This window comes from Elgaria multicarinata, chromosome 2 (genome assembly GCF_023053635.1).
Source record: "Elgaria multicarinata webbii isolate HBS135686 ecotype San Diego chromosome 2, rElgMul1.1.pri, whole genome shotgun sequence".
Taxonomy (NCBI): domain Eukaryota; kingdom Metazoa; phylum Chordata; class Lepidosauria; order Squamata; family Anguidae; genus Elgaria; species Elgaria multicarinata.
In genome coordinates, this window is record NC_086172.1 from 91,300,813 (window position 1) to 91,320,424 (window position 19,612).

The window sequence follows — 19,612 nt, forward strand, 5'->3', positions numbered from 1 at the left end:
AGATCTTTGCTCCCCAGCACATTTCTGCTGCACATGGCAGTGGTCATGATAAATTGACTATGTCTACTGCAGCAGGGCTGGTCACACTTGGGGGTTGTTTTGGCTTTTCCACAATACAGTTTTAAACACTCAGTGAAAATATTTTGAACTGACAACTATGGCAGGGCATAAATAGTAAACATGAATACCAGGGGTGGGGGGGTTATAGCTTCGTGGTAGGGCATATGTGCTAATGGTCCCAGGTTCCATCCCCAACATCTTCAGGAAGGGCTGGAAAAACTCCCGCCTGAAGCCCTGGGGGGAGTCCACACACCGTTCCGAAGGCGTCCCGAAGCCCCTTGAGGGCGCCCCGAAAACGGTCGTGTAGCACATACCTTAATCGTCCCCAGAAGAGGCAGAGGAGGAGGAGGCGTGTTTTGGCAGCGCAGACTGCGGGCGGGCTGCTCCTGGCTCCGTTTTCCTTTAGCCAGCAGGCCCTGCGAGAGCTCCCAGCAGCGGGGCTGGGTCGTGGGAGGGAAGAGAGCCGACGGGCGAGGAAAGGGGAGGATGCCTCCCACGCCCCTGGGACCGCGCAGGAGCCGCCGCCGCTGCCCCGCTGCTGGGAGCTCTCGCAGGGCCTGCTGGCTAAAGGAAAATGGAGCCAGGAGCAGCCCGCCCGCAGTCTGCGCTGCCGAAGCACGCCTCCTCTTCCGCCTCTTCTGGGGACGATTAAGGTATGTGCTACACGACCGTTTTCGGGGCACCCTCAAGGGGCTTCGGGGCGCCTTCAGAACGGTGTGTGGACTCCCCCCTGGAGAGCTGCTGCCAGTCACTGTTGACCATGCTGGGCTTGATGGACCCACAGTCTGAATCAGTATAAGGCAGCTTCCTATGTTCTTATGTTTTGTGAACCGGCACTCCCATTGCAGCCATTTTGTGATGGCACCAAGACACTTTCTCAAAATTCCTCCCTGGCCCCCAAAAGGTTGGAGACTCCTACTAGTATACAGTGGAAGGTGGTAGAAGAGGCAATAAGCATTCAATTCAGAGGTTGTGCGCTTGTTGTTTGAGGAATGAAAGCAAGGGAAACAGCTCACCTCCACAGCCAAATTGCCTGCACCCACTCCTGTTAGAAAAAACACCCATATGTAACCTTTGGCCTAATCTACACCAAGCAGGATATTGCACTATGAAAGCAGTATGGAAGTGGTATTTAAAAGGCAGAAGCCACACTACTGCTTTGTAGTGGTATTGAAGTGCACTAACAACTGTTGGGGGCCGTTGACACATGACATATACCGCTTTCATAGGGCATGTCTACATAATTCATTTATCCTGGGGTCATCTCTAGGATGTCCCTGTGCATCCAAATGGGGATACTGGGGTCAACCAGGGGTGACCACAGACTTTCCCCAGGATAATTGAAACCAGGGACTTCCTGGTTTTTCCGTGGTCCTGGGATAACCCCAAGGACCACAGCTGGTGGGGCATGGCCTCCCAGGTCCTTAAATAGGCATGGAGCTGTGTGAGGTGGCTCTGTGCCCATGGAGGTGGGGTGGCAGCAATTTCACCATCCCTGGGATGGCGGGGTGGGTGGGTTGGGGCATGGAGTTCAGCAGGATGTTGCGCAACCGAATAGACACTGGGGGAGGACTGCGGAAGCAGGTAAGTCCACAGTCCTCCTCCTCCCTCCCACTACACCCTTAGGTGTAGACATGCCCATAGTGCAATATTCTGCTGGTGTAGATTAGGCCTTTGTATTCCAATCGTGTGGGGTTGTATTCACCAATTCACCAAATGCATTTTTAATACATCTTTGTCTGCACATTAATCCCATAGTGCGATAGACAATAGACCATATGCAACAGGAAATAGCTATGGATTGCTAAAAGAAAATTTCAACATCATTACCACACAAAAATATTTTCCCAGGGATCATTTCAAGGTATGGATCATTGAAGTCTGAAAAGACCAGCAGTCTTGTTCTCCTCGTATGGGCCATATGAGAACGTCTGGGCAACACAGAATGTGTAATCCTACCGATGAACTGTACCATTGCTGAGTCAGTGACACTGAGCTCATAAAATGCCTGGAGTGTGGCATAACCTCCACCCCTTCAGATAATACCTGGTGGATGAGCAGGTGTGATTCATGTGAGCTGGTAATTCTTTCCAGCAGTAACTGGCCTTCATGGTAGTTCCTTGAGATCTCAATAGGTGGTGTGGAAAGTTGCAAAATGGCAGTGACTGCAAAGAGGTGTTTGATAGAATGAAACTGGATGTTACTTATCCACCTTCCATGAAAACGAACCACAAATTACTTGTAACACTGTGTTAATGATGGTTTCAAGAGTCTGAGCTTGCAATAGAACATGTACAGCCTGATTCTAAATGGTGATTATTCAGCAGCAGCCCATATAATGGCATAGAATTACACTGAAATGGCCAGAGGCCAACATTTGGGTGTTGCACAGTTATTATTCTATGGTTCTCGGTAGCACTCTCACCTCACTGTCTCCCTTCATTTTCCCAGCTTAAGTCAGGTGATATGGGAGAGAACCTGTAATCTCTGTAAGAGTTCAACACCCAATTTCCGTTCAGTGCCTGTAAAAATAGGAGCTTGCACAATGGTTTTGCTTAATGAGATTCTTTTTGCATGTGAAGGCTAAAGAGGAGCTAATTGGGGGGGAAAGTATGATCACTTCCCCACCTGTGGAGGAAGCTGTGATCGTTACCTTTTATTTGGACAGGGCTCCTGTACCTTTATTGAGCAGGGGGTTGGACTCGATGGCCATATAGGCCCCTTCCAACTCTATTCTATGATTTAACTAGGGGGCTGTCTTCATGGTGCCGAGTTGGCGCCACTTCCCTCCTCAACCCCCTGCTTTCCCTCTCCCAGGGCAGGCATTGGGTAATCCCAGCTCCGAGGAGGGAGCGTGGAGTTTCTGGGTGGCTATCCAGATCCTGGAGCTGCCCCCCCTTCCTGATGGAAGGCGACCAATTGCTGGTCGCCTTCCACCAGGCTCCACCCCTGTGTTGGCCCTGGATTGGCCGTGGCGCAACATTTCATGAAAGAAATGCTGTGTTGAGATCGCTCCCATTGAAAAAGTCAGGGTAAATCCCTGACTTTTTCAAATTGCAGCATCATAGGGAAGCCCCGCTGCACCTGCATCGTCTAAGCAACGGGGCACAGATCCACAGCTACCGCAGGGCTTTCCCCACATGTAGATTCCCCCAGGATGCACTAAGCAACCTTCAACAAGTCAAATTTGTTTTGCCAGAATGAGATACAGTGAGAGGCAACGTAATTTATTTTTTATTCACTTAGGTTATTTTCATGATGATTTATGCTATATGATGATTTATGCTTCGAAGCACTTCTTATAAGCTGCGTTGAGGACCACATGAGAGAAGAGCAGTGTATAAGCTTAATTAGAAGTTTAGAAAAATCTTCACCTGTTGACTCTTTGTTCGATCATACCCCTATTAAAGGCATAGGGACTTTGCCCAAAGAAAAAGTAGTAAACTTACTCTTGGAAATTTTCCACTTGTGCCTTAAAATGAGCACTGATAAGGTCATAAAGGCTGGTGTGCATAGTAATGTCACATTCCTAGGTACTGACACATTAATAAGAGATTCTTCCTCCCTTCAGTTGTAATGTGTGATCAACCATATTAATCACAAATATGATGCAATTAAGTAAAATTAACTGCAAGTGCAATCATGGAAACCTATGTTCTTCCCAGGAATAAGTCAGGGAGAGGGAGAGAGAGATCTTTACATTCCTATTACTTTTTTTCCCTTAATGACCAGAGATCCCGAACATTTGGGGGATTTGTGTGCACATGTGGAATTTTGAGACAGTGCTGAAGGTGCACTCACAAAATGGCTGCCATATAATGGCTGCCTGGTGGGCATGGCCAGTCACAAAACACTAATTTCCCAGAATGCAAACTGCTGTGACATTAATCCTGGAGATCAGGTCTCAATAGGCTGCAGGTTTCTTCCAGGAAATGGAAGACTGTTCTTACTCTGGACTCTGCACCTGGTGTGAGCCCTGTGCCCTACTTGATTCTCATCAGGAGCTTCAGTTCTGACCTGTGGAGCTAGCAATAAAACAACAGTCCCATATTATCCTAGCTCCCCTATCTGCCTTCAGCTTCTTCTTCCCTGTCATTTTTGCTGCCTGCAGCTGATCCATAGCCTCCAAGTCTGGGCATGGATTAGGAAATGGTGTTCAGAGGGCCCCACCCACCCCGTCCACAGTCTGTGGAATAGCTAGAAGCTTTATGTGCTACAACCAGCTGGCCAGAATAAAGCCTCGAGGCTGTTTCCCACATTACATTTCCCCAACTCAGAGATAATCTCTGTATGCAAACAAGCATATTGTTTGAAGTGAATGACAAGTGCTCTTGTTGCTGCATTTAATTGTTCAGATTGCTTCTGTGTAGGGAAATGTGTGACATGTGATGTGACCATCACACACACTTTCATTATTATTATTATTATTATTATTATTATTATTATTTACATTTATATACCACCCCATAACCAAGGCTCTCTGGGCAGTTTACATAGGATAAAAACACTTAAAAACAATATACAAAAATTTAAAAACATCCCTCTCCTGCAGATGATAGTTCTCCTAGGCCCCCTCAGCCAGCTATCTTATATATCCCTCCAAGGAAGGGAGGGGGGATGGTGGAAATTGTCCAAGCAGCTGGCTTAGTACCTGGGGGGCCTGGGCCTGCAAGGAGTGGCAGTCTGTCAGGCAGAAAGTCCACAGGGAAGAGCAGTGGTGGTGGTGATGGCAGCAGCAGCAGCAACAGCAAGAGCAAGCACTGTCTCCTCCCCGGGCAATGGGCCTCCCTCTCCTGCAGGTGATGATTCACTTTATCCACCTGTCCCCTTTCATCTGATAGATAGATAAGGAATCCAGGCAGGTTTGATTGCTACTGGGGATAGCCGTCCCTGCTCAATCAATCAAAAATGTCCCTTTGATTGTAGTTGAACTCTTGCTGATTCAATTCCCCTTTCCAGTGATGATAGGGCAGTATTTTGTTGGTGTATACTCAGTGACTGGGTTCACACAACACAATAACCCACACTCAAGGGTTGAGAGTATGCGTTGCATGTTGGTTGTCATTGAACGGTGGGTTGCTGTTGAAATGTGGGTTGTTGTGTTGTCTGAACCCAGCCATGATAACAAGCCATGGTTTGTTAACCGCAAACAACCCATGAAGAAAACCCATGGTTTGTTGTTGGGTTATGAACTGTGCTACAGATGGATAGTTGTGTAATGTACCTGTCATTGTGATGCAGCTTGTGACAGCTTTCTCTGTTTACTAACATCTTTGTTTTGCGTGGAAGGGAAAGCAGTATAAAATTGTTCGCAGATATGAAAAATAAAAAAGGTTTTTTAAAGGAGAAAAAGGGAAGGATCTTACTACATGAGGACTCCAGTGTAGCAGTGTGAGAGAGCACACCCCAATTTATATTTGTATATGTGTGCATATCATATGTGTATAAAGTGAACCAAAAAGTACTCAAAGCCACAAGTGGTTCTTCTATTATTCATTAGGTGTTTAATAAAAACACAATTGGATAAGCACTCCTGCACACATGCTATGTATAGGCAAGAGCATAATAATATCAAATAAATATATAAAGAGCACAACTTCCAAGAACTTATTTTTAATGGGTTGAATCCAGGGGCTTGTCTATACACTGTACTTACCCCATCATGGCTGCATGTTTGCTTCCTGTTGTATATACAATGTAGCCACCAATCTGCAGCCATATTGGAGTATTCACTGTGAAGCTGCACATTTTCAATGTGTCAGTTTACAGCATGTTTTTGCTTTGCTTCGACATCACCATAGTTTTTTGTCTGTATGTCAGCAGAGGATTCTGTTTGGGTTTAATGAAGTGGGCATAGTTAGAGGGCAGATCCCATTGTCATCACTGATGTTGGTCCTCCCCTCTTGGGGCAGGTAGCCACCCCCCCTTTCTCCACAGATGGGGCTTTGCTAGACGGAGGTTTCAGCCCAGGCTGACCCCGGGCTCACCTCTGTGCATCCAGATGACGCACAGGGGATCCTGGGGTCAGCCAGGGCTAAAACCTCCTTCGGCCTGGGCTAACCAGAACCTCTTTTGGCCCAGTATTACCCACGGCCTCAGGTTGAGCCCAAGACTGCGGGCGTCTAGCTCGTTCCACCACTTTTCCCGGCTACCGTGCTTACTCGTGAGTAGCCGGGACAAGCGGTGGAACCCGGGGGAGGTATGGGGGGAAGATTGGAGCCCGGGGGAGGGGGGGGAGATCAGAGGCGGGGGGGCAGGTGGGTGGGTGGACAACGGAGCTGGCAGGGATGGAGGGGAAACGAAGCCAGCGGGAGAGGGGGGGGACTCATGGCCAAGGATGGGGAGCGGGGAGAAGTTGTTTTTTTTAAAAGGGCCTTACCTAAGTGCAGGAGTGTTCCTGCATCCGGCACCTTTAAAAAAATTTAAAAATGGCGGACGTGACGGGGCTTTGCTTTCCCCCGTCGCGTCAGTAGGTCTAGCAAAGCCCCAAAGCAACAAGTAGGGCACAGGGCTCACACCAGGTGCAGAGTCCAGAGTAAGAACAGTCTTCCATTTCCTGGAAGAAACCTGCAACCTTTCTCAGAATAGTAGCGGCTGCACAGTTTCAGCTGTAAGAGCAGGCTTCGCTCTGTCTTAGCACGTCATTGTACTGATGAAGCAGTCCCATTAGTGGAACCAGGAGAGAAGTAATTCCCCCTTCCCCCTGAAGCCCCTATGAATCCTCACAATTTGCTCTGGGCGGGTGCTGAGAATCATTCTGGAGCAGATTTTCAGGTGGTGCAGGGGACTGCAAGTGGCAGGAGGGTAGGCTAAAAGTCTCATCATGCTAGCAGACCTTTTAACCCAGTGTTAAAAGTGAAATGAAGCTTGAATAATACAGGGAGACTCATAACATGATGCCAGCCAGGAAGGGAGTTGTGTCTTTCATCAGTTACTAAAGTTTTGGAGGAACCTGTGACATACCTGCAACTCAACCTCATGCAGCGATCAAGCACAAGAAGGATCGCGTGGCAACCAAACCCAGGAGGTTTCCCATGGTCCCAGCAATTCTTGTGGATCACCTGCTGCCAAACTTAATTAGCAGGGTCTTGTACCCTTTGGACTGTAGTAATGTCCATGTGGAACTGGGCTTGTTAGAAAGCAAGTCTATGAACCTTGGGAACCATCCCTCGGGGTGGGTGAAAAATAAAATTAAACTAAGAGCCCTATAATTATTCGTAGTGAAATGGCACACCCTAGGAAGAACCTCCCAAGAGCTCTGTGCATTTAAGTGCTATTTTAAGGGATTAAGTGGTGTTGTCATCTATAGTTATTCACTTCCTACTTTCCTACACCTTGTAGCTTGATCTTCTTTCAAAGATCTCCCAGGTGGCCTCCCATCCAGACAGTGCTTAAGGCCGTATCCACTAGTGTGTCATATACAATTCTTTCATGTGCCCATCATACATACACAAAGAAAGAGAGTGTGTGAGAGAGCGTACTGTGCATTTCCGTGGCTTGCACTGCTAAGTCCCTGCTAAATCTGAGGGCCCTACGTCAACATTGCTTGCAAATGCATGTAACAAAACTCTGAAGGCCTCTTCCTTTTAGAGAACATTTCAGCAAGGGGCAATTTAGAGTAGAGAAAGAGGGTACTTAACCATTTTCCTGCCTACCACTCCTCTGCTTAAAATGCCCCCACAGTTGCTGCTTCCTCGTGTGATTCAAAACATGAACAAACAAACCACGCCTGGAACCCTGCATGGGGTGGATATATGGGTTTGGGACAGGGCAGAGAAGAAATGAGCAGAAGAAGGGTTAAGAATCCCTCTTTGCAACTTCTCCACTCTAAAGTGTCTCCTCCCAAAGCTGCTTCAAATGTAGACCAGCCTTCTCGAACCTAATGCCCTCCAGTTTTGTGGGACTGCAACTCCCAGCATTCCCAATGAATGCCTAACACATCTGTAGGGCACTAGGTTCAGAAAGCTGTTATAGAGCATTAGCATTCCAATACATTCATTTGTGGGTGAGGTTTTCTTAGCCCCCCCCTCCACTCCTTATACTATCATCCCAATGTTGTAGAAGAAAAATGAGCTTAACGCTCAGTATAAACATATGTTGCTCAAGCACAACAAGTTGGTAATACAAATGCAGTGCTGAGTTTCTGGGTCTCACTACTGTGCCATTATTATTATTATTATTATTATTATTATTATTATTATTATTATTTCTTAGTTGCCTTTCTCTTTTAAAAGACCCAAAGCAGCTTGCAACGAAATGATTAAAACAAGCAAAATATGAAATAGCTAAAACAATTCCCAATAAAACACCAAAATGTAATAAAACAACTAAGAGTTTGCAACTCTATGCACATTTATACAGAAAAAAGTCCTGCGACACCCAGCATCCCTTCAGCAATACTGGCTGGGGAATACTAGGAGTTGAAGATATTTTTTTGTGTCTAAGCATGCATAGGATTGTGCCCTTAAAAAGTGTGGGCCATCTTTATTTATATAGTTATTTTACTCTTTCTACCAAGAAAATGGGCATCAGTTTGGGTTTCTGCTTAACATTGAAGCATCTGAGAATTTGATGTTGTCTCTGTTCTCTCCTCTTTTCCTAGGTTATTCAGGGCCTGGTACTTGGAAGATTAACGAGTTGCTACACAGAGAGGACCCTGCTCAGGTTGAGTGTCCTAGTTTTGTGTGGAGTGGGCATTGCTATGGTAAGACTCTGGGCAAGCAAAGGCATCACCTGATTAGGCTGTCCTTGAATACTGTCCACTTTGGGATGGGCAGCTCAGTGTATGACAAGTACTGTGTTTGATGTCATGTGAGGTTATCTGAATGTTCTACCAGTGGGGCTATATTGGTGATGCTCCATTCACACCTGCAGCAGTTGTCGTGATGAACATGCATGAGTGAACCAGACCCGTGACTTTTCAGAAACCAAAGAGATTTTAAAAATCCATATTGGGAACTAACCTATCTCTTGTGATTGAAGACAAGAGAACTATGTGGGCCTGCAGCCATCCTACCACCAGAGGAATTCCATTTCTTGGTCAGTAGAGCTGAGATTATTACTTCTGCAAATGATGTCGGTGCACTGAGATAAGTAGCCACTTCTTCACTAGTTTTCTTAGTTCACACTGCATCCATTTTCTCACAGGGATTTTGCTATTATGACTAAAACAACAGCCCTACCAAGCTTCTGGGGCAACCACAGGAGTTTGATTCCTATCACTGTACAACTGGGACAAACAAGGGGGAAATTATTTCACTCATCTCTCCTCCAGGGATAGGGTTTCCTGAACCTTTCTCAAATGTGTCACATTGGTAAGGACCATATAAAGCAACCCTTTTCTGCTTGCATTATATTAGCCAGAAGGGCAAAAAGTCAATCTAACCACATTATTAAGGTTCAGTTTCAATGATCCTCCAAACCATTGCTTGAAGATTGGGAACATACTACAGAATTGAGGAGTCCCTCCACCCTTTCCCATCTCCCTCCTCCTCTCTCCTGCGCAAATTCCTTCCTTCATTTCCAGGTGTGATAACCACAGCAACTTACAGATATCTTGGCAACTATGGATTACCAATAACCTCCAAACCATGCAAACCCACTTTGGAGGTTACCACTAATTGCAGTTGGCCTGATTCAAGCATTGCAGCAAACTATTTGGATGTCTCACAACTTGGAAGCAGGTGAGAGAATTTACATGGGAGAAGGAAAACGGGAACATTGCCAGTCCTCCAGACCTTAGCCAATCCTCCAGACTATAGTTTGGCAGATTGTCCAAATTGATCCTTCTGGAATCAATCATCCAGGCAAAAGTGTCACTTAACTTTGGAGACCACAGTCTAGTTATATCCACAGACAGAGGTTCTCAAACTGTAATCCGTTCAAGAGGTCTGTGGAATAGTTGCAGAACAGTAGTGCAAGGGTGCAGAACCTCTTCCAGCCTAAGGGCCAAATCCCATTTTGGATAAGCTCTGAGGGTCTGCGTTCCAGGGTGGGTGGGGCCAAAGTCAAAAGGGGTGGGGCCAAAATACCAGCATGTGTTAGCTTAACACCCTCACTGCCAATAACTAAGCCTTCAGAGAGGCATTTCTACCATTTAGAATGGGGGTGGAAGGGAAACTCTGCAACAGATGGGAAGCTACCAAATCACTGGTGGTTAAGGAAAGGCCGGGGGGTGGGGGGAATGGAGGTGGCCATCTCAGGAATGCTGGAGAGCTGGATTTGGCCCTCAGGAAGACCGGTTTTGGCCCCCGGGCTGAAGGTTTTGCAATCCTGCAGTAGAGAATATCTGTACTTGGCCCTTCACTCGATTTAGTTTTTCTGACCAGGGAGATCAAGCCTATGTTGACAGGGCCAAATTATGAGACAGGTTAACAAGGTCCTGGTCAAGGGTCTATGATTTTCATAACATAGTCCTAGTGCAGTCTACTAATTTTTCCTTAACATTTGCCTGTTAAAGGCGCATTTCTCAGTAACCTGGCCTGGAGCCCACAATGTTTATAGTATATACTACTTTTATATAGTATATACCTTTTATATACCACTTTCATAGTGCAATATTCTGCTTGATGTAGATGAGGCCAGAGTTTTGATAAAACTGAGCTGATGCTGAAGAAAAAGTTGTTGTTAAAATAGGAGTTAGGCCTGTGCTTTATTTTGTAGAACAAAAATGAAGTTTCGTAAATGCTCCACTGAGACCCCTTGCCATTTTCAAGTGGTCTATGGAGAGCAGAGAGTTTGGGAACTGCTGGTCTGGCACATCTCACCATATCAGCCTTAAAGGGAAAAGGCCACAGGGGGCTTCCCCTGACAAGTGTTCAGAAGGCAATGCAGCTGCAGTGGCCCTTTGCAAAGAAAACGTATTTAAAAGCTGTGTGTTCAAGGAGATGAGAAGGAAATATTCATCTCTGGAGATGGTATACATGTTGGAGCTCTTTTTCGGGGAAAAGCTATCTTGACGCAACTTGGCCTAAGCATCCGTACTAAGTGCAGTTTATAGATGTGCTGACATAAAAAAAGATTTTTTTATGAGCTCAACAGTACTTTTATGAGGTAGACATTTAACAAAGATCTCAAGTTACATGTCCCTCCCCCCCCCCCAGTACAATTCACTTCCTCCCAGCGGCCTCCAAAATATGCAGAGCTGAAATTAACAGAGAGGCCAGCTGTGCTGAAAAGAAGCCAGCAAAGGGTTAGGTAGCAGATGAAGAGGAATGAGGGGAAAATAGAGAGGGATATTGAACAGAATGCACAATGTCTCCAACCTGGGTCAGCCAGAGTTCGGCCTCATAACAATTCCGAAGAACCATCCCAGGTCCAATGGCCCAGTCATCCAGTCCTTCCATAGGATGAAGCTGTGGTTGTGGGGAAGGACTATAGCTCAGCCCTAAAGTGCGTGCAGGAGATTCCAGGTTCAATCCCTTCCAACTCCAGTTTTTTGAAAAAGCATCAGGCAGTAGATGGTGGGATAGGCCTTGTGCCTGAGATCCTGCCAGTCAAAGTAGCCAGTGCTGTGGGCTAGAAGACAACTAGTTGCAGGGGAGGCTGGTGGCTCCAGTTTCAACAGGGCTATGAATCCATTCTGGGTTCCAGTCAGAACCAGCCAGAACTCTATCAGAGCTATCCAACATGCTGAGCCTATTTTGGGGATAGGGTTCAGCACCTTGGACATCTCTTTTTAGAGTTCTGGCTGAATCTAACTAAAACCCAAAATGGATTCACAGCCCCACCAAAATCAGAGCGCTAGTGGGACGTAGTCTAAGGCAGTTTCTGATGTCCCCTCTCCAGTGTTCATAGTGCCCAGTCCTACTTTCTCAGCCTACAAACATTCTGCCTTGAACCTGACTCTAAACAGTTGTCTGGATTCTGATCCTGAGTGGGGTATTCTGGCAATTAAAAATATATGTTATGTGTTGTTTTGCTACAAACATATTCAAAGCAATGTACAACCATAAAAAAATCACATCCTATTCAAAAGTAACAATACTAAAAACAATCAGTTGCAAAAACAAGAAGCAGTAATAATCAATAAAACAGCAAATAAAAACTAGTAATGCTAAATATAATGAATGAAGTCATCTCCTGAATCTGCTTGGAGAGGTGGCATTTCACTGGATAGTATAACATACCTGGGTACGAAATACAGGCATCATGTTTCATATTTTAATTTTGTGTGTTGCTTGTCTCTTTTGAATATATGTGTGGTACACTTTTGTCCTGAACTTAGCTGTACCTTATCAAGATGCTAAACACACACACACACCCATACACCATTCAAATATGATATACCATGCACATATCTTGACCTCAGATGGGATACCTGACTGTACAGTAAAACTTGTTTCAGGCAGCTTTGGGCCTGTTGCAATGTTTTCACCCATCTCAAGGTGTCACAAGGACAAACACAATAAGGACTGAAAGAAGCAGCAATATTTCTGTTACAGAAGAATGCTTAATATATTCATTTCAAAGCATTCTTAAGGAATGATAGACAGACCTGCAGATCACGGGGGGTGGGGGAGCGGTAAATAGAGTTTTAAGAGCCACCATTCATTACCAACCACAGGTTCCACGCCTTTTATCAGCATCCCCCATGTTATTTTTAAATGTCTATTGAGTCCATATTTCTGTGATCTTCTGTTCATGTTTAGTAACCTTCACTACACATCAACATTGGTAGGTTATGACAGCCGTATTTGGGGGCTCTTTCTTTCTCTTGCTGGATGTTATAAAATGAAAAGGTAGACAGTATGAAGCTATGAGTAAATTTTCAGTCTTAGCAAAGGAGTCTCTCTAGACCAGCCTTCCTCAACCTGGGGCGCTCCAGATGTGTTGGACTGCACCTCCCAGAATGCCCCAGCCAGCTGGCTGGGGCATTCTGGGAGTTGTAGTCCAACACATCTGGAGCGCCCCAGGTTGAGGAAGGCTGCTCTAGACAATAGTATAAACGCCTACCACATACACACCTTTAAGGGATATATCAATTCAGAGCACAACCCTAAGGGAGCCCTGTGTCTCTATCCTATGCTCTGCCAGCAGAAGCCAGACAGGGCGGGAGAAGGACAAAGGCGAAAGTGCCTCCCGTTCTTCCTTTTCTTTAGCTACCATGTTCTAAGTGAGATGGGCAATGGAGAGGCTTTAGGGTCCTGAGGATCCTCATCTTTCCTCCCCTTCTTTTCCCCTCCCATTGTCCCCCACTCTTTTCCTCTCCTCGAGCTCTTCCAATGTCACGACCTCAGAAGAACAGTGGCACAGTGCTTTCTGCATTGGCTAAGAGGGGGTGGAGACGGGATGATCTGATCTCAGATTCCCCCTTCCTGAGTCATAATAGTGTCTCTGGCCTCAGGAGGGGCAAATCCACCACAGCCTATGGTCCCTGGCACACTTTCCAAGGGACCATAGGGTTACTCCGCCCAAGACTTGTTCCCCAAGCCATTTTGAAGGTTGTGTGTGTGTATGCATGCACACATAGGTGTGCCCCTGAGATAGTGAGGGTTGACCGGGCAGCAAGGAAGATAGGAAATTGCATGATTTAAGGTCAAAGTATTTATTCTTCTCACCCTGGGGATGTCTTTGCAGGGCCACTTTGGCTGCTCATTCCCTTGAAACCCTGCAGCATCACAGTAATGGGGCGGGAATGATAAATCTTGATGGCAGGAGGGAGCATGGGCTATCCAGCCAAAAAAGCGCTGGTGGCCATTCAATTCATAGAGCCTTCCCTTTGCCCTGCCTTCCTGTGCTTCCCATGATCTACCCTAGGCCTCGATTCACCCCTGGGAACACCCCCAGCATCAATCCAAAGCAAAGTCACCACCAACAGATGGAGGGAAGAAGATGGTGTCCTTGGAGCAAAGGAAAAGTCTGCAACTTTTAAAGTATGCAGTTTTAGGGAGAAAGCCCATGGTGGCTGTTAGTTGGCAGCTGTGTCATATAAACAATGCAGCGCCACTGCACAGCCACTACAGGGTATACAGGGCATATAAGCAGCCCCCCCCCCCCCCGGTCTTATCTACTCTTAGTAGCAGTGGCTAACTGGTCTCTCAGCCCTTTACCACTATCATCTATCTGGTCCTTTTAACTGGAATTCCAGGGATAGAATATCTACATCCAAAGTATGGTCTCTATCACTGAGCAATGGTCCCCACAATCCTGGGGAATTAATATGAATCCATTCCCAAATTTAGAGCCTGAGCCTAAGCACATCTTTAGTGCTTTTTTTTTCCCCCTTCAGTGATATGCACCTGGAAGGAAGTCTTTGAGCATTTGTGCTATAAAATGATTACTCTGGCTAATTATGCACACCGATCTGCATTTATAGTTGGGAGACCTGCTGGCTTCCTAAAGTTCAATCAACTCATTAACATCTGAGCAAGCCAAACTGGTTCCCCAAATCTCAGTGTTCTGCTCTCCATAATGTCCTGCTGCTTGAATATAAAAAAGCAAAGTTTGGCTTTAATTATCTGTGCTCATATATCACAGGTAAATAGCCTGCAGGCTATCTTGGGTAAGTAATGAATGGGGCATTACAGCTTTCAATGCTATCAACTTGTTCATGTGAGAGCCAAATGGGATGTGGCACACTGTTGCATGTCTCTTTCCTACAACATTTTAAAACCAAAATAAGTCTCGGGAAGCTGTGTGTCTGTGTGTGTCACACACACACACACACACACACACAGAGTGAGTATTGGGAAAAGGGTACATTGCAAAGGTTTGTTCTGAGGCAAAATGATGCAACTCTGAAAAGGGAAATGTGGAAATTGCTAGGTTTTGTGAATTCTCAGACAAGAGGAGGTTCTTACATACACTGGTTTCTTTCTTGACATAATGCCATATTAATAGTATAGGGCTTTTCTCGTATGTCATGTACCTTGCTGCATACTGATGATGCCAATCGAAAAGGTGAATAGTCTAAACCAGTGACAGTGATAGAGGGTAAGTCCATGGGCTCTTTCTGTACCTCCAAGGCTCTCTCTGGCCCATAGTGCCCTGTGCAGCAACTTGGTCCAATTTGCCTGGGTCATTCATCCTACAAGAATGGAGGAAGAGCCTTTTTCCAGGCCAGGAGAGGGACAGAGCCTTGGCAAGTCAGAAATAGCCTCCTGTCATTGATCTAAAGAACTTCCTTTGACTGCAGCCCATAATGCATTCACATTGGAGAGAGCCTAATAAATCCAGACATTAAAAATGCAGGCAGCCTGCCCTACTGGTATGCTGGAAGACAGGGGGAATCCAAATAGCAGCTTAATAACATGAATAGGACCATTAGAAAGCCACAAAATGGTGAGCGAACTTTTGAGGCTCGTCTACAACACATGACAATCTTCCAATCAGTGGCAGCCAGAGATTCAATTGGATGAAAGCCCCGGGAGCCACTACGTGGCAATTAAGAGGACAGAGAACTTTCTTCCCATAGTTTGAAGCCCCAGGAGGTGGTAGTGGCAGCCGGGTGTGCTGCAGTGAGCACCATCTAAGTGCACAGTTGCTGACTGGACAGTCACGCCCCTGCTGCCCTCAGCAGCCTGAGTGGGACTATCCAGTCAGTAATCGTGCGCTTGCATGGTGCCAGCTGTGGCACCTGCATGCCTCCACCACTGCCCTCCAGGACTTAAAGATACGGACAGAAGTGCTTCTCTACTTCCCGTGACCATGCAATGGCTGCCAGAGATTTTGCCTAGCAAGCCACTTCACTGGCTGCTGTTGCTTAAAGAGGTGTTTCAAGACGCTCTTTGCAGAAGAAATCAGTTAATTTGTGTCAAGTGCAACAAAAGAAGAAGTTCAGGTTGCACCAAAGCATGCTGGGGGCTGAAAAGCAACGACTGCTCTCCTGAAAAATCAAAAAGTCCTTAGTAATTCAGATGTGTCTCTGGCACTAATTGGAACATGCAGATCCCTTGTAATAAAATCTGATAATAAGCTACCTAATAACATATCTACTGAAGCACCTAATAAAATCAGAGGCCCTTTGTTCCAGAGCCATGGAACCCGATGGAGGTCTTTTTCTTTTATCAGGCTCCATCTCCAGGGCAACCTCCTGGAGCTCTCCAAAAAACCTGTCCCTTCTCTTCAGCCTAAGTGATTTATGCAATTAGAGGGGAGCAGATTATTGGCTGCATTGGCCATGGCCCCATTTGTGAGCACTGAGGATCTGTCTCATTGTGTTTTTGCTCTGTGGAAGTTTGCAAGAAAGTACTCCTGAATACTGATCCCCTGCGCGCGCACACACACACACACACACACACACACATTGTGGTTAATGCTGGCATTCTAAAAGTCTTTGTTGTTGCTTCCCCCACCTGCCAGGTCTTGATGACTAGCGTGCTCCATTACTGCATCATCGTGCCTCCCATGGTGTTCTCGTTCAGCACCATCACTGTCATCACGGACATCATCCTGACCAAGTCCGTCCCGGCTTCTGACACTGGTAAGACTTGCTGCCGCGCTGGACTTCTTTCCCTGTTCACCGTTTCTTTCAAGCCTTGTCAGATGCGCTACTTGGTTCTGGTTCACTGCTTGGAAAAGTGGTGAGTTGGCAAATGCGCTGCTGGCCGTGCTCTGCCAGGGAACTCTTTTGTCGCCAACCAAGTCTTAGAGCTCTGCAGGAAGCAGGCCAAGTTCCAAAGTCTCTGCACATCTCACATAATTTGCCTTGGAACAAAGGGGGACCTATACTGCTGTTGCAGTTCTGCCAAGCCAGTGAGTGCTAGTTAGGGCTGGTATGACATGGATGACTCCAAGCAAGGCAGTGACCCATATTACTGAACAAGCCCATTGCAAAAGGAAGACATAGAACCTTGCAGTGTTCCCTGAGTTTAATATTCTTGTGAAGGATTTGGACCTAGATGATACAGGGCCTCATTGGCATCTTGAGACTCCTTTGCTGTTTGTGGGAAGTGGCACTTTAACATCTGGGAGCCGCCAAGCACATGGCCCACCAAGACAACACACATAACTGCAGCAGCTGCACACCCATGTGGAAGCCCCAGTTCTTACAACTGCACAGCTCTGCATGAGTGGAGCCGGACAGTGGCTGTAACACAGTTCCAAAGCCCTTGTTTGAAAACCACCACAAATTATGTACACGCTCAAGGTACCTGCAATGCAGGAGTGAGGAACATTTTTTGGGCCTGAGGGCTGAATTGACTTTGGGCCAGAATGTTGGGCCCTTATGGCAGTAGTGGCACTAAGGTGACCCTATGGAAAGGAGGACAGGGCTCCTGTATCTTTAACAGTTGTGTAGAAAAGGGAATTTCAGCAGATGTCATTTTATGCATGCAGCACTTGGTCTTCATCACAACCCTCTTCATCACAACAGTTAAAACTGCAGGAACTATACTAGAATGACCAGATACAAAAGAGGGCAAGGCTCCTGCAGCTTCAATTACTGTGATGAAAAGGGAATTTCACCAGGTGCTGCGTGCATACTAACAACATCTGCTGAAATTCCCTTTTCTATACAACTGTTAAAGATACAGGAGACCTATCCTCCTTTCCATATGGTCACCCTAAGCTACACCGCAGTGCTTAGCAGTTTCCTTGGTTGCAGCATCGCAAGCACATGGGGCTTCCCATTTAAATGGTCTCTTCACTTAGGCAGGAAACAAACAATGCTCTATTCCAGAAAGTTGAAGGTGGTTTGAAAGAGGGATCATTGCTCACGTTATGCACACTCAATCCACTTTCACCTTTGGGAAAGAGCTTTTGCAGGTTTTTATATGGTGTCAAAAACCTGCAAAACCAGATGAAACAAAAGCATAAAACAAAGGTGTGTCTGTGTGGCCCATTGGAAGCAAAACATCTATCAACACACTTTTGACTTGGTTTTAGCAGGGTAGAGCATCGGTCTAGAATTGGGGAGGCCCAGCTTCAAATCGCTATGTAGTCATGAAGATGACTGGGTGGCCTAAGGCCACTTGCGCTCTCTCAGCCTAACCTACCTCACAGGATAGTTGTAAGAATAAAGTGGGCAGGGGTGTGAAAGATGGTATGCACAACCTTGAGGTCCTTGGATGAAAGCTGGGACATAAACAATTCTGACTCCTGCAGCCTTGTACCACCTGCAGATCAGGATATTCCCATTATTATTCTAAGAAGGACTCTGTTTGTATGAATCACATTTTAAAAACCATGATTAAAATGAAGTTTGGAGTTGCTAGGCCAATACAAGCTACGGCCTGGACATCTGCAACTCTCTCAGTTCTTCATGGATGCAAATGATTTCAAAATGAAGGCACTGAGGGGGAGATGTTGAAAGCAGCCGCTGGAACTGGTCCAGGATTCTCCTTGAAAGGGCTCTTGTAAGGGAAAGGGAGCCGGCTCTGCTCACTTCCTGGACCCGGAGGCCAGCCTCGGTCACACATGAAAGCTAGCTCAGTGGCCTCATCACAAGCTTGATTTGCATAGATCGTTAGGTCACAATACAGAAGGGTTGCCAGTGTCTGCCTGGAAGCAGCAACATATTGGGAATATGGCTCAGGAGAAAAGATGGTGCCATGGAATGAGAGGCTCTGTGTGGGAGCTGGGTGGGTGGGCACAGGACATCAAGGGTCAGCATCGTTGGGCACCAGCAGAGGGTCCACACCCTAGCAGGGGTCCCATTCCCCAGAGCCCCTGCAACCTGCTAGTTCACCTGCCTCTTGCTCTAGCCAAGACAATAGTGGTGGGGAGGAGGAAGAGGAGATGCCACTGCCAGCTTGCTCATTGCCTCTCTGTGCCATAGCAAGGAAGCAAGTAGTAAGAATGATGAGAGACGGGGTGAGGAGCAATAGCATCTAGTGACAATAGCAGTGAGTAGATCGAGAAAGAGGAGTCCATTGAGAGAGAGAGAGAAAGAGAGAGAGAGAGAGAGAGAGAGAGACCATTCAAGGAGTTCTGTGTATACCAAATACTGCAATGCCACGTAGTGGATCAGGTTTGAGGCATGCCTGGAATCTGTGCTATATTTAACCACAGATGTTTGGGGTCTGAACTGAAGCATGTAGCAGGTCTTGAACATCAGAGTACAGCTTGCACAGTCCAGTGGGGAAACCATATGCTTTCAGCTGTGAAAATTAGATGTTAATAATACCATAAATTTGGGGACGGCTGGACTTAAAAGAAAGGAGATGAGGGACAGCATGTGCCACTGGAGGGGGAAGAAAAGGTTGAAGTTTTTAGACTGCTTTTACTCAACCTGTTTTTAGCCATAATGCAGTGCAGGTGACTCCCAATGTAATACAGCTATTAAAATGCTGTGTCGCCCATTTCTGGCCATGGGTGGGGCTGCACGTTCCTTAACCCACCCATAGATTTATGAAAGCAACTCTGCTTTTCCAGTTAGGAGAATATCCGGATAACTTAAGAAACATAAATCAAGGAGCTCTTTCTTTCAACAAGGTGCTGCCCATCATTGAGGAAAATGCTCAGGTCAGGTGAAGCTCATCATGTGGCCAGAACATCTTCTCCAGCTACTCCTTCAACAGATTCTACCTCTATGTTAGCCCAGGGCCAGCCCTACCATTAGGCAGAGTGAGAGCCAAACTACAATGTACTTTGAAGGCACAGTTAGTAGCTA

General features: G+C 46.3%; 1 protein-coding gene across 1 annotated transcript in view; it reads left to right on the forward strand.

The window, feature by feature from the left end:
* The window catches only part of SLC22A18 (solute carrier family 22 member 18), an 83,625-nt gene that overhangs the window by 60,492 nt on the left and 3,521 nt on the right, over positions 1-19,612 (forward strand). Inside the window, exons 9-10 of the mRNA XM_063117170.1 lie at positions 8,663-8,764; positions 16,363-16,483. Of these exons, the coding sequence (XP_062973240.1) occupies positions 8,663-8,764; positions 16,363-16,483 (223 nt within the window). The remainder of the gene's footprint in view (positions 1-8,662; positions 8,765-16,362; positions 16,484-19,612) is intronic.